The sequence below is a fragment of the Anomalospiza imberbis genome, chromosome 24, assembly GCF_031753505.1.
Source record: "Anomalospiza imberbis isolate Cuckoo-Finch-1a 21T00152 chromosome 24, ASM3175350v1, whole genome shotgun sequence".
Lineage (NCBI taxonomy): Eukaryota > Metazoa > Chordata > Aves > Passeriformes > Viduidae > Anomalospiza > Anomalospiza imberbis.
Genome location: NC_089704.1, coordinates 4,764,232 through 4,779,430, shown reverse-complemented (window position 1 = coordinate 4,779,430; position 15,199 = coordinate 4,764,232). Strand labels below are relative to the sequence as shown.

The 15,199-nt window shown below is 48.6% G+C and overlaps 1 protein-coding gene across 1 annotated transcript in view; it reads left to right on the top strand.

Annotated features, from left to right (window-relative positions):
* Window positions 1-15,199, top strand: part of GRIK4 (glutamate ionotropic receptor kainate type subunit 4) — a 192,923-nt gene that overhangs the window by 142,746 nt on the left and 34,978 nt on the right. The window contains 3 exon segments of the mRNA XM_068172298.1: window positions 7,959-8,120; window positions 12,630-12,782; window positions 14,100-14,204. Of these exon segments, the coding sequence (XP_068028399.1) occupies window positions 7,959-8,120; window positions 12,630-12,782; window positions 14,100-14,204 (420 nt within the window).

Genomic DNA, 15,199 nt, shown 5'->3' with positions numbered 1-15,199 from the left:
GAGGCTGCAGGGAGTGGCACCAGAGCTCTCCCAGTAGATCAGTGGAGCAGATGAGGAGGAACCCTCATCCCCCAACACATTTCCATGGGAGCCGAGGCGAGCAGCCCGATGTAAAAATATCCACAGGCTCCTTTCCTGCGTGCAAATTCATTATCAGCCTCCTTCAGCCAGCTCCAGGGACCTGTTTTTGTCAGCAGCAGCAGCAGCAGCCTGGCAAATTTTCCAGGAGTCCTAATGGAACTCTCAGGTCTGGTGCATTTCTTCCCCACATCCTACATTTTGGGCACTCCTGGCAGCCCTCCTGTCCTCCATCCCCTGGCAAAAAAACCCCATCCAACCCCATTTTGTCCCTGGCATCTCCACGTGGTGATGATTCCCTTGCTCTGGGACTTTTGGGAGGGATGAAATTCCCTGCAGAGGTGCTGGGATGATCTCAGAGCTGTTCATCATCCCTTCCCTTGTCCCTGGCAGGGCTGGCTGGGTCTCCACAGAGCTCACGGCCATGTGAGGGGGCAATGATGTGCAGAATAATAAAAATAAAAATCAAGAATAATAATAACAATAATAATAATAATAATAGTAGTACTGCACAAATAGACCATTGAAAGCAGATTGCTGTGCATTGAAGAAAATGTTCCTTCCAGCACTGGAAATCCCTGAAATCAGCAGCACAGAGTAGGAGGGGTGTTGGATGCCTCCAAAACCCCATGCTACAATTAATTCTTTTAGCTTGTTAATTCTCTGTAGCTACTGGGTTTTGTCTTTTTTTTTCCCCCCTCTTTTTTTTTTCTTTTTTTTTTTTTTTTTTTTTTTTAATAACATCCGGACCTCAGGCTGGGTTTAAATTTCAAAATATTTGACAATTAGATGGGAATAATTGAAACAATTAAAATTATTGCTCCGAGGGGGAAGGCGTAAAGGAGGTTTCCCAGTGCCTCAAGTCAGGCAGGGCAATTCACTGGGTGCAGTTTTGTTCCCTGACAAAATTGTGTGCAGGTGTTGCTGCTGATAAAACAGCTGCCTTGTTCAACTCCCACAGACCAGATAAATCAGTTCAGATTTGGGTTTTTTTTGCCTTGTTTCCTGCTTTCTCTTCTTTGTTTGGTGATTTATAAAGAGGCCTTCATACAGGACGAGGTTTTTGAGCTGAATTGTCAGCCTGGAACAGGAACTGGAGGGGAAATTGGTGTCCAAATCCCCCAGAGAGTGTCACACGTTTGTGCTGTAGCTTGTCAGCAGGGTGACATCCCTCGGGAGCAAGGGATGACGTCAAATCAAGCAGAGGGACAGAGAACTACAGATTAGGCTTTGGCCAGGGCTTAGGTTTTGTGAAATTACATTTTTGTGGTGAAATAATCTTCTTTTTCGCCGTGAGCTCTAGCACGGGCCGTGGTGCTTGGCCTTTGAGCTGCCAGGGGCACCTCCCTGTGCCTTGCCCAGGTGAGGAAGGCAGAATCTCTCTTTACCCTGTGAGAGATTTCCCCTCCCAGCCCAGCCAGCCCTCCTGATTCCCAGCAGCTGATGCGAAGTGTTCTGGAGAGCCCCGATCCTTGCCGGGATTTATGGATCATATTTCCAGTGGCATGTGGTAGCAGGGCAAACAAATCAGGTTTTTGCAGGGCTGCCAAAGCAATTTCTCCTCGTTCTAGTTAGCACAAGGGAAGGAGGGTTTAGACAGAGCAGTGGCTGTGCCTCCCTGCCTTTTGCTGCCTCAGTCTTGTTACTTTCTGACCAGATCCCTGTGCTTGATTCCCAATTTTTAAGTAAATCATCCTCTCAGATACACCCCAGCCCCTCCGAGGTGAGGGCAAATCTCTCTCTTTCCCTCTTTCCCTACTTCTCACCCCTTTTTTTCCAAGAGTTGTTTTTTTCAGATCCCAACATCTAGCACTTTGTTGTCTGTCTCCAAATCTCAGGCTCCCTGCAGAGAAGTCAAAGTTTGGGCAGTGGATTTTCCTAAAAGTGCTCTTGTTTGAAGCACAGCCTCCAAAATTTAACAGCTGGCCTTGCATGAGGAGGTTCAAGACTTGTAAGGCACATCAATGCTTTTTTTTTGGAAGAGAAATCCAATTACAGATATAAATGTATTCCCCTAAATTGCCCCTGAGCTCACTGAGGTCACAGCTTCTCTTTCTCTTCCTGAATGGCCAGCTAGCATTGCCTTGAGTAGATCTACCCCATCCACCTATCTACTCAAATTGTTGCTGTGATGACTTATTTCCACTTTTTTTTTCCTTCTAGAGAAATTGATTTTTACATGTGGCCCATTAGAAACTTATTGACTCCGTCGATAGTTTATAAATAAATGGAGCCTTTCAGGAAAACCATAGAAAGCACTTAACATAATATTGTCCACTTGAGTAAACAAATAAATGTGTTCTGAGCAGAGCTTTGGAATGATTTACAGGCTTGGCAACTCGGCTCTGAGGGCAGCAGGATCCAGAGAGGAAAAGGCAGGAATTTCCTCCACCTCTGACTGAGGAGGTCTGGTGATTTTTGGGGAAAAAGTGGTCGCTGGGGCCAGGGGGTGAAGAAATTACCATTGCAGGGTCAAGCTCCTTTTGGGTGAAGTGTTTTAGTTCTGCCTTCCATGACCTGAGTTCTGTTTGCCCAAAGAACCTGCTCTGGGATACTTTATTAACCCTGAAATGGTGAATAATGACACACAGAGGTGATGTCACCAGAGTGGTGCTGAGCTGGCACTGCAGGTTTGGCTCTTGCACAAAAGCTGCCAAGAAATCTGAGGATGGACATTGCACTCTGGGCTTGGAGAGCTTTTCTGAGCACCAAACACTCTGAACAAGGAGGTTTTGCCAGAGTGAGGGTTTAATAGGGAAATGGAAGCCTTGGCCCAGCGTTCTCCTTTCCCATCCCACATGAAAAAAGAGCAGGAACAGCACAGAGTGTCCTGGGCCTGGTGTAAATCAGGTGTAAATCAGGTGTAAATCAGTTTTTGGTGCTGCCAGCGGGGCTGGAGGGGAGCGAGGTCAGTGCAGTCTCTGCTGAGTTTACAGCAGTGAGTTTCTCCTGCTGAGCACAGTGTTGGAGGGAGTTTTGGAGGCTGTTAATCAGCAGATCCAAAAATCCAATAAAGTCCTTACAGTGATTAGGAGAGGAAGATAAAACTGTGTGTGTGCAAGAGAGAGAGGAGGGATGGAATGGGCATCTTGCTGTTGGTGCAGCCTGAATTGAGCAAAATCTGTTCCTTCCAGAGCCTTGGGGTGAGGTCAGGCTGTAGGAAGGTCTGGGTGTCCCTGGCAGTGGAAGAGCCCCTCTTTAGGCTTGTCCCCAGCCTGCAGGCACTGCTTGCTGCCTCCCTGCTGCCCAGGCACTCCAGGTTCTTAAAAATGAGATAAGGATCGCGGTCCTGCACACACACACAGGCTGCAGAACAGGATCACCAGCAAAATCGATGCTGGAAGGAGCTCAGGAGCTGCTGCAGTGCTCAACAGCACAGTGGCTGCTGCAGGGGGAAAAATTACCAGGAGCCACTCTCAGGAGGGACATCCCAGCATGGCAGGGAAGGGGAGGTGGCTCCACAGTTTAAAATACACTTTTTTTTGCCAGGCAGGCTGCTGTGACATGGACGATTTCCTGCTGGGCTGGAATCTGAAATCTCCATGCTGAAATCTCCAGCCACTCTTCTTGGGAAGCAGTGGAGCCAGTGGTGAGGGGAGAACTGGCCATCATTCCTGGGATTTCCTTTAGCCTAGGAGTTGATTGCTTAGCTGCAGGTTTGGGATGAGCCTCATCAGTGAGACGCTGATAGATGAATGCTGGCTTTGATGTTTTGTGTGGTAAGGCAGGTTTTTAAACCACATCTCTTTTGGGCTGCTCAGCCTGAAGAAGAGAGTCTTTGGAGAGACTTACAGCACCTTCCAGTGCCTGAACGTGACCTACAAGAGGGCTGGAGAGGGATTTTTACAAGGGCGTGGGGTGATAGGGAAAGGGGAAATGGTTCTAAGGTGAAGGAAGGTAGATTTGGATGCGATATTGGGAAGAAGTTCTTCCCTGTGAGGACGGTGAGGCCCTGGCACAGGGTGCCCAGAGAGGCTGTGACTGCTCCTGGATCCCTGGCAGTGCCCAAGGCCAGGCTGGACAGGGCTGGGAGCAGCCTGGGAAGGTGTCAGGGTGGAATGACATGCTGCTTAATGTCCCTTCCAACCCAGACCCTTCCATGCCCCTGTGTTTCTAAGAGTGTGCAGCCAGGTATAATTCTCTTGCTGTTTTTCACACTGCACTTGTTTCCTCCTCTGTATTCCAGGTATAACAATTCCAGGGCAGGATTTCCTCCGGGGCAAGGCAGCTGGGATTTCCCACACAGTGTGAGGAGCTGCTGCCACTGCTGGGCTGTCCCAGAGTGACTCGGGCAGGGCAGGAGGCACAATTCCCTCCCAAACTCACGGGTGCTGCAGGAGCCCGGGAACCAGCTGAGGTGGGAGAGGACTTGTGGGTGCAGAATCCTGGTCGGGATCAGCTGATCCTCCATCCAGACCTGCAAAGCCAGACTTGCAGTGAGCACCACTTGTTCCTGATGGCTTCACGTCCCTAAAGAACAAGGAGTGTATCCTGCAGATCTGATAACTCACACCCAGCCATGCTGGAAAATCCCATCCCATGGCTTTAGGATCGCAGAGCTCACCTCTGTGGCTTTTATTAGCCAGGTCCTCCCAGTGCCCTCAATGCTGGGGTCATTCCACAGGGTTTGTGTGCTGCTGGGAAGTGAAGAGTGCAGGTGGAGTGCTGCAGAGAGCCAGGGAGTGACTTCATCCTCTAATAACTCCTCCAGCGCCGTCTCCCAGGGAACCCCGTGGAATTCAATTAGCTAATTGTGTGCCTAGCACTCGGAAAAATATAGAATGCCACGGAATTGCTAAGTGTTGTTATTTAACAGCACACATTTCGTGGTTGCAGCCCTGTAGTAGCAGTCAGAAAATCTACACTGTAATTGCCTGCTGGTGCCTGCTGCCGAATTTGCTGTGAGCAGAGCAAGGCCTGGGGATTTTTCTTTCTGTTAAAAAGTTCATTAATTTTGGCTGCACATCCTCCGGGTCTAATTTTTTACCGAGCTCTCTTGAAACAGAATATTGACATGTGGTGGGTGTTTTAAAAAACAGAGTGGAAAGAGGGGGAGGAATTCAGGCAGGCAGGATTTGTGTCCCTGAAATTCACCTTGCCGTGATTCCTGGTGGTCTTCTCTGTGCCTCATGTTGGACTGAGATTGAGGGCCAAGTTTTGGGCAATTATTGCAATTCCTCCAGTGCAGGGAGAGGGATAAAAAAACCCAGTGGAATGGGAGGAAATGAGGGAGCTGCTGTTTGCACCCGTCATTTTGATGGCATTTTCTGAAAGCATGTGGTTATAAAGCTGTGTTTGCACAGGTGGAGGAGGCTTGGAGTCCCCTCTTGAACAGGATGTCAGAGTTATTTTCCTAATGGCTCTTTGCTCTTACTGCATTGGGAATCTTCTGTCCTGCAGAAGCTCCAGCCAGCACTGAGGATGAGGGAGAGTAACTCTAGGAGGAGAAAAAGGCAGCTGGGAAAGTGTTTTGTGTAGGAATATCCTTCACTATGTCTCAGAGAGAAATCCTTGGCTCTCCACCTGAAAATAGCCCTGAGACCAGGGGTTTTCCACCCCTTGTCCTGCCTGTGTTTGCCTCTTGCAGCATGGGAGGAGGGCAGGACAGGAGGGAAATCAGCTGAGAGGTGCAGGTCTGGAATAGCAAACGAGGTTTTGTTTGCAAAACGTGGCTTTGGAAATGTCAGGCATGGTGAATGAGTGTAAAAAGAGGGAAAAAAAAACCCAACAAATAGGGACAGAAGCTGAGCTGGCAGCTCCGGGAGTATCGGGATGCTCTCACCCCTTTGCCCTCTGCAGCAAAGCCTGACCTGACCAAATCTCTCTTATCCCACTGCAAATGAAGTGTGTCCCCCTCGGGTGGTTTATCTCCATCTCATCGCATAGGCAGCTCACGGCTCATTTCCTCCTGACCCGGCTCTGCTGCCTGCTCCGTGCTCCTCTGATGGAAAGGCATTTAATGGCCAAAGACGAGCTGGAGCAGAGGGAAGGGACAGGGAGCAGGGTGGAAGGGGTCGGGTCCAGGCCATGCCACCCCTGTGTGTCACAGAGGTGATGCTCTATGGACGTGACAGCCACAGAAATGGGGTTTTCTGCAGCTGGAGGCTTGCCTGGAAAAAGATGGATATGGAGAGGGTTGGCTGTGGGAAAAGACCAAATCTTGCACAAAGCAGCCAGTGGTGATGGGAGCAGGGCAAAGCTGCTGGTAACGTTTGAACCAGAGCAAATTATTGGCTCTGGGGGAGCCTGTCGGGGTCTGGCTGTGGTCGTTTGCAGGCAGAGAGTCCTGGCAGCAGCCTCAGAGCAGGGAATTTACCCAGCGAAAGTGGGAAAAGATCCCTTCAGGGGGCTGGTTCTGACCATGGCACTCAGCCACTCAGGGCAGGCAGGACCTCTGAGTTCAGCCCTGTGGCTGTGCCTGGCTGGGGTGAATCTCACCCCTGCCTCAGTTTCCCCACGTGAACTGAGACCACTTCATCCCCTCGCCCAGTAATTGCTTATTTAAAGATCAGAGCACAACAAAACCTTCAACTTCAAAAGCTTGGAAGTGTTTCCAGGGGACAAAAGGCACAATAAATAAATAAACACACTAACTTCAGCTGCCCTGAGGCTGGGGCGGGCTGGCACAAGATGAAACCTTGGATTTTTGTGACAAAACATCTTATTTTCCTCCTGGAAAAGCCGAGAGGGCAGCGGGGCAGCTCTTTGCCTGGTGCCCTGCACGATTTGCCTCGAGGCTCTGGCTGCGGGGAGAGAGGATTTTCCAGGGGTTTACCATCCCTCCTGCTGCTCCTCATTAGCCATCTGCCCTGCTTGCTGGGGCTGACAGGATGCCGTGGGTGAATGGATCACCTGTCAGCAAGGCAGGGGGATAATATCATTCAAATGAATCAATAGTTCACAGGCAATTTCACATTACCCAACGTTAACGTGTCCAAAATGTGCTTCCTCCTGGCTTTGATGGCATTCCCGTGGGTCTTGGCCGGGCTGGAATAGTCTTGTAAGTCCCATGTTTGGGAGATTTACAGGAATTGCTCCTGCGTGCCCAGCAAAGATAAAAAATGGCTCGACTTGCAGGAATCTCATTCTCCAGGGGCCCAGGGACAGCTGGATCCGTGATGGGCATCCAGCAGTTGCTGAAAGTGTCACTCCCACCTTCTCACTCCACTTCAGCAATTAGCAGAAGAGAAATTAGTGAGGAAAGTGCCATTATTCCCTGCTAATAGGACAAGGAGGGCTGGACTTTTTCCCAAGCTCTGTTGTGTAGCTGCTTCCATGGATGTGAGGAGCAAAAGCGAGCCCTAAGTTTTTGCTTTAATTTTTTTTTTTATGTCGTTTTTTTAATACTTAGCACATGCAGAAATGCAAGAGGAGGCTCCCAACTCCAAAATTCACAGTCAAGGCACCCTCCAACCCTCCCCAGGGCATTAGGGTGGCATCTCCTCCTGGGACCTGGCAGCAGAAATGAGCAGTGAAGGACTGGGGGTTTTTAGGGTTAGGTAGAATTTGGTTCCTCCTCCTGTGGGAAAGAACTGATTTAATTTAACTGTTGAAACTTGGTGTCACCAAATTGGATGTGATGACGGAACAGCTTTGCTCAGCAGGTGAGTGATGCCCTCTTTGGAGGGTTTTGGGGGTTTTTTTTGTGGAATTTGGCCAATAAAGTACTGGACTTGGGTGATATCTTCATTAAAAGCCTGAGGTGAGCAGCACCGTGAGTCAAATCCTTGTTAAAAGCCAGGCTCTCCCTTCCAGCAGCTGCATGGGTTTCACATCCAGAATCTCACAGCTCCCATTCCCTTCATGGGCACTGAGTGGGTTTGAAGCTTTCAGTGCCTGTTTTCCCCTCTAATCCCGTTTTCTGTTTCGGGCTGCTGTAGGAGTTTTCCCTCCAGCGCCTGGACAGCCTGCTGGATGACCGAGTCAACATCCTGGGATTCTCCATTTTCAACCAGTCTCATGCCTTCTTCCAAGAGTTTGTCCAGAGCCTCAACCAGTCCTGGCAGGAGAATTGTGACCACGCTCCTTTTACTGGGCCAGCAGTAAGTAAAGTCCATTCCCCTCCCCCGGAACCTCCCTGAGCTGGGAACTGTGATAGACCATGGAAAAACCTTGTGGGAAGAGCTTCAGGATGGTCCTGAGCAACTCAGGGGTGGAAATTCTGATCTCAAATAATTTTTAAAAAGTTATTAAAATTATTAATGATTTAATTTTTTAATTCTATTTAATCTTGTGCTAAAGGGCTCAGGGATATCCCCAGGCTGCTGTTGTACCTCGGGTTGGATTTTATGGGGAGATGCTGCTCCAGGAATGGGAAGGAAGAACCAGGGCAGAGCATATTTGTTAAGTAGGTAGGAGAGGACTTGAGCTGTCAATCTGTGATTTACAAAGGAGTCTCCTGATGTGGAAAATAGCAAAGTGACCCTGAAAGTCAGAGCTACCCAAAGGACCTTGGGGTGCAGAGCTTAGCAGAGCTTCTCTGTGCTGGACTGGGAGCACAGCTTTAAATTCAAGCCTAATCTTGATGTGGATTGTATTTCTCTGTGGGTGCAGAAGATGATGCAGCTCTGATTCATTTTTTCCCTCGTGAAGTTTATCCCTGTGTGTTTAAACTCCAGGGAAATGGCTCGTTCAGGGGGGATTGTGGCTGCAGATGGCACAGGAAGGGCTGGGTCAGGCAGACACTGAGGGGCTGAGCTGTGCTCTGTGCTCCAGCAGCTCCCTAAGGAGTGGGCACATCAGCACTGGAGTATTCCCCGTGGATTCTGCACAACTGGGAGAGTTTGCAAAGCAGATTTGCCACATCAGAGCAGCAGCTGCGGGAGGAGAGAGAGAGGGAAATGTCATCAGCTGAACTCTTTGCATGGATTTTACTAAACTCAGAGCCCCCTTGACGAGCTGAGCTGCTGAAAACCTCCTCGTTGTCACCACAAAGGGATCCTTAAGAGGCAAAATAAGGAGATTTTTGCCCTTTGTGTCCACATCCTTTGGCTTGACTTGAGCTCCTGTGCCTGGGACCATCCTGCTCTCCCTCCCACCCAGAGGCAGCTGCAATCAGCTTGCCCTGCTCAGTCTCTATGGGATTTCTACCAGGAAGATTCCTTTTTGGATTGCAGGGCCCATTGAGAGGCATTAAAAACAAATTTCCTCCTCCTAGGGCAAACAGGAGACAGCAGGAACCAGCAGCAGGTGCGACAGGGAAATGAAAATTCTCATTTTAGGTTCTTACCCCACATCCAGCAAAACCTGTAGGTGGGGGAATGCCTGGAAGGACTGGAATTCTTCAAGATGCCACGGCCCAGGTGATGGGAAAAGGATTTGAGGGTAGGGAAATTACAGAGCAGAGGTGAAACATTCCCAAGCAGAGCTTCTTTTGTCTGTGAAGTGAATCCAGGGCCTTTCTGCCTCTGCTGTTGGAAATCTGGCAGGGAGCATCTCTCTGTGCAGCCCTGGGAAGGAGTTATCCTATGGGATAACTCATCCTAAAGAGAGAAAAGGAAGCTCAACAGCTGGAAGTGACAGGAGGGAGGTTTCCTGTAAGCTGCAAAAATCCCAGGGCATTCTTGCTGGAGCTGAGGAAGCATCTGACAAAGGAGGAGGGAGCTGCCTGCTCTAATGCCATTCTCATTAATCACACTGCAAAGAAAGGAAATCAGAGAAAATCATTCAAATTACAGATGGCTAGATTTGGTAATTAGAATTTAGGCTAAAACAGATGTTTGTAATTAAGTGTTTATGTCATTGAATAAAATCCAGATTGCAAAGTCTATTTCCCAGGGTTTTAATGGCTTTAATTCCCCGTGTTGGGTTTGGGGGCAAAGATATAGCTGATAATGTTTTAGGGAGAGAAGAAAAAACCCACATGGCAAAACCCAAACCTGGGTTCATGTTTCAGTGTGAAGAATTGTCAAGAATTATCAAGAATTTGGGGATTGAGGGAAGTCCCCCAAGCCCCATGGATTTTCCATGGAGCTCTGATTTTGCAGAGGGGCGCAAAACCAACAGGGCTCTGCACAAATCAGGTGGTGCAGGCGAGGGAGAGAATCAATTTGTTACCAGACAAATTGGCTTTTTTGTGACACAGGGACAAAGCTGTGGTTTAAAATGGGAATATAAAAGTAGTGAGAGCTTTTTATAGGTGACACAGGGAAAGCTGAGGAACACACAGGAGGGCAGTGACAGATCCCTCTGGCTGGATCTGCCTGGAGGACATTCCAAAAGTCTCTTCACTCCTCTGCTGAAGGTTATGACCTCAAAACTTTGTAGTTTACCTCTGTTTCGTGCAAAATCAGACTGCAGGGAAGGGATTCCTATTCCATGCCATGAAGATTTGATCCTGTGTATCTCCACACCCTCCCCAGTACTTAAATTGCTTGAAGTCATAAAGGGTGCTGGCAGAAATTCTAATGAATTTTACAGAGTTCAGGAGTAAAACATTCCAATCAATAATGTCAAATGCCTCACTGAGATCTACAAGTCTCTTGCTCACCATCTAATAAGGGATTAACTGCTCAGGGAAAATGGAAATGGAAACCCAGCAGGAGAAAATGAAAAATGCTGGGCCAATGTTCTGATTTGGTAGGAAATGGGGGAAACTTTGGGGTTGGGGGGGTCGTGTTTGGTCTCATAACAGTTTCATTTGTCCAGCTGATGTTAATATGGCTCCTGACTCAGGAAAGGAATTGCAAATTGGGCGTGAGATCCTGTAACCTGAACAGAATTAAATTAATAATTAAAATTAAGTCCATGGAAAGAGCTTCATGGACTAGGGGCTGAGGACAGGACAGGCTGGAGAAGCCCTGTTAGGGAAAGAATTTATATTAAAGGGTTAAAAGAAGGAGAGAAGAATTTATCAATTTCTTTAAGAATCTCTGAAAAGGCTTTCCAGGAGGGGAATGGTTAGGTCAGCCTTAACAGGTTGGAGGAGTGAAAGGTCACTGGTGTTGTCACAGCTGGTGGTTGGGGTTTTGATGGCATCGGGCTGGAATCCTGCCTTTTAATTTGGGTTGACTTGTAGGTTTTGAGGGTTTGTGCTGCTTTTTAAATGTCTAATCCCACACCAGTGTGCTCAGTGAGGTCTCACCACTGGTCTAAGTAAGACCAAGCAGGGTTAAGTCAAAATTAACAATAGAGTGGAAGCCCAAGGTTTGCTGGGATCATTGAGCTGGACGAGATTGTCCCTACAGGGACACTGGCAGCAGGGGATAAACCTGGTCAGGCTCTGGGAGGAGGAGAGGATGCAGAAGCCACTGCAGGGCTGGCAGTCACAGCCAGGGTAAGGTGGGGAAAGCAGCCCCAGGCTGGAGACTGAACCCTCTGCCAGGAGCTGGGATGAAAAGAGGATGCTCTTGGAAGTATCCATGGGGAAAATGCAGCCTTGATAGTAATGAGCTGCAACGGCTTAATTCCAGCAGTCAGGAGGTGACAGTAATTAAAAGTGAAATCTCAGTTGTAGCAGTGAGCACGAGGGAGAAAATAGATGATTGTTAACGAGCCCAAAGCCATGGAAACTGCTGTGCATGAGTGGGAAATGGGGGTTGTGAGGCTTGGTGGGCAAAGAAACCTGGGCAAAGGCAACCAAAGCCAAGGTGAGCAGGAGAGAGGATGAGCTCTGACACTCTGGGCATTCCCTCAGCAGTGCTGTTCCAGCAGGGAGCTGGAGGTTGTAGCGAAGGATGGATGATCTCTGTGGGGTCTGAAAGGCAGGATTTGGCTGCTGGACAGGCAGATCTGGCAATCATTTCTTGTGGGTCTGCCTGTCAAAGAAGTGGTCGGAGAAGACCGCCCATGACGGCTGAAGCGGCACAGTCGAGTTTCCTTCTGTGGGAGCAGGCATCGGATCTCAGGAGCAATTCCCCCTGGAAATTCCTGCTTCTCTCAGGAGCATTCCCCCTGGCCAGCAAACTGATCAGAGCCACCAAAACGCTGAAAAACCTCCTTTGATTAGGAAAGGAAAACTGCAGAAACTGAGGTAGAAAGGACTGGGAAGCAACAAGGACCAGCAGAGATAGAGAGACGACAGTGATGGATGAAAGAAGCCCGCACAAAGGGCATCCCAGCTGACCCCAGGCTGTGCACAGAACACTCTCTAGCTCCGAGGTGCAGCAGGATGGGGGATTTTTGTGCTCCAAGCTGACTTTTCCCTGCCTTTCTGTGGCATTCACATTCTCTGGACAGACATCATTCTGTCCCTCAGGATTGCACAGAGAGGAGAAGAGAAAACAATCTTTATCTCTGCTCCTTGGTTTTCCCCATGAGGAGTGTGGTGTGGAGATTGTTCACCTGCAGTGATGGCTGGGTTGGATTCTGGTGAAGTTGTTTGGGATCAGTGACCAATGGGACCCAGCTGTGGCTCGGGCTCTCAGCAGAGTCACGAGTTTGAGTTAGGTAAGTAAGAAATAAATATATAGAATAAAACAGTATCTCTTTAAATAGTATATTAATGTAATATAGTATAGTTTTAATAAAGCAAGCGTTCAGCATTCCAAAGCCTTCCCATTTCTTCCCTGAGTCGGGGTCTGCCTCACTTTGACTACAGCTTTCCCCCGCAGCTGTCCTCGGCGCTGCTGTTCGACGCCGTGTATGCCGTGGTGACGGCGGTGCAGGAGCTGAACCGCAGCCAGGAGATCGGCGTCAAGCCCCTGTCCTGCGGCTCGGCACAGATCTGGCAGCACGGCACCAGCCTCATGAACTACCTGAGAATGGTGAGAGGGGGCTGAGGGCTGCTCCTGGCTGCCAGCAGCAGGGCTGGCTTTGCCTGGGCTCTTTGAAGGTAGTGAAAAGAGAGATCTGAGGGTTTGAGTTGTCACTGGCCTTGGAACAACATTAAACTCCCCCTTTTTCAGGATTTGCTGCAGAAAAGCTGGAATTCAATTGTTGTTTGTTGGTTTTTTTTTTTTTTTTTTTTTTTTTTTAAGTATGAATATTTCTAAATGATTTGAGCTCTGACTTGAGCTGATATGGGATCACGCAGTACAATTGCTCAGAGCTCAAGGGCAAGATGTAAGTTCCCCTATGGGTTTGGACTCCTTTGAATTCAAAATTGTCATTTCTGGAACCAAACAAGCCTAAATCTGGCAGGAGAACACTCTGAAATCCCATCCTTGTGAAATAGGTGGAGTTTGTGGCTCCTCAGAGCTGAGGTGACCATGCAGCAGGAGCAGGTTTCTGGCTCTGTTTGGGTGTCAATGAGACAAGGAAATTTTATAAAGGTTTTTTATTTATGAGAGTTTTTTTCCCCCCAAAGGAAAGCTCAGCTGAACCTGAGCATCGTACCACTTTGGCCCACTGTTTTAAATCCCACCTTTAGCCAGGGACAGCAAAATCCTCCAGCTTCCCATAGCTCTGCTACTCGAAGACCCAGTGGTCTTAGCCTTAGGATGGAGGGAGGCAGTGAGGGGATGCGGAGCTGGTTTTTCCAAAGCAAGGAAATCTGGGGAGTCCTGCACCTCGTGCTGCTGATTCCCTGCTCCCCTCCTTGTCTTTTCTCCTCTAGCCAGACTCCAAAAATAATTAGGACTGAGCTAAGAGGTTTGCATTGCTGTTCCTGCTAGAAGGGTGGGGTGTGTGGGGCCATCCCTCCTGTCTCTGGACAGAGAACTCTCAGAACTTTGGGCCTGGAAGCCAAAGCTTAGAATTAAACACAGGATTTGATTTGAGACCTTGGAAAAGGCTTCCAAACTTCAGTGCTAGAAGTGAGAATGTGGATTTATAGTTTAGAGCAGAGACATGTTAAGCTAAGTAGAGAACAGTTTAGAGTTTGAGAGTACATTTTTTAAAAGCTTGACGTGGCTTTACATTCTTTGCTGGAATCCACTTTGGTCCTGAACCTGTGGAGACACAAGCATACCCTTTGCCCCAGGTTATTAGTGGAAATGGACCTTCAAAATTTGTCCTGTTTCTGGGTTTCTGATCAGGACTAAAGGATTTTCTTTCAATTTTGCCTGTGTTCTATTAGACAAATGCCTGCAGCGGGGTGGGGCAGCCTTGCTGGGCGCTGTAACTGAGTCTCTCTTGGACAGGTAGAATTGGAAGGTCTCACCGGCCACATCGAATTCAACAGCAAAGGCCAACGCTCCAACTACGCCCTGAAAATCCTGCAGCACACTCGTGGCGGCTTCCGGCAGGTGAGAGCAGCCAGGGGAAGCTGGGAGCATGTCCTTGGCTCAGGGGGATGTTCCGGGGACCAAAAGGGGCTGTGAACCCCCCCTTGTTTGCACGACGAGGTGTTCGGGGTGTCACCTTAGCTCTGGCTGAGCAAGCTCAGCGTGTTTGACTTCATCAGGAAGGCGCCTCAGGATGGTTTGGATTTGCCTCAATCCATCAGGCCCTGGAGGGGGCGATGGCAGAGTGACGCTGTTGAGGTGACGCTGTTGAGCCAGGGACGGGCGAAATGACTCGCAGGATTTCAGAAGGCAAAATGAGCCTTTATTCAAAAGCTCTTCTCTCTTTTATAGAGAACATCGTGAGCATTAATTCCATTGGTCTTAGAGTAAAAACATTTCACCTGATTGGTACACTGGACTTAGAACATATCTATAAACAATATGAACAGAAAGCAAGATAACGGATTGTTTACATTCCCCTCGGACTTCTTCCCAGGCTCAGCCTGGCAGAAATCTTTCTCTTTTTCTCTCTGAATGAACTGAGAATATCCACAGCAGAGCCAATCTCTGGCCTGTCTCAGGTGCTAAGTCGGGGCAGGGAGTCTGTGCCAGGTGCAAGCTCACACTCACACTCCTTTAATTCTTAAGCTTGAGGCTGCATTTGCTTAAAATTATTTGGATGGGGGGAAAATGAGAGAATTTTCTATGAAATGGGAAAAAAAATGGGTACTGTGAATCTTTTCAAACTGTTTCTGGGAGAGAAAGCAAATGGGGCAACACCATGTGAGGAGCTCCCCATCATCTCCCCCCTGTGAGGGGAAGTTCAAGTTCATTTCACTCTGGGTTTATGGTTCCTCTCTAACAGGTTTGCTCAGCTCACACTCATTTACTTTTTGTCTCGGTGCTCGTAGGTTCCTCACAGCTTTCCTCTGCCCACAGAACACCGAGCAGATTTCACTAAAATCATTAATTTGAGTGGTATTTCCTCATCTCACACTTTCTGCCCGAGCCATATT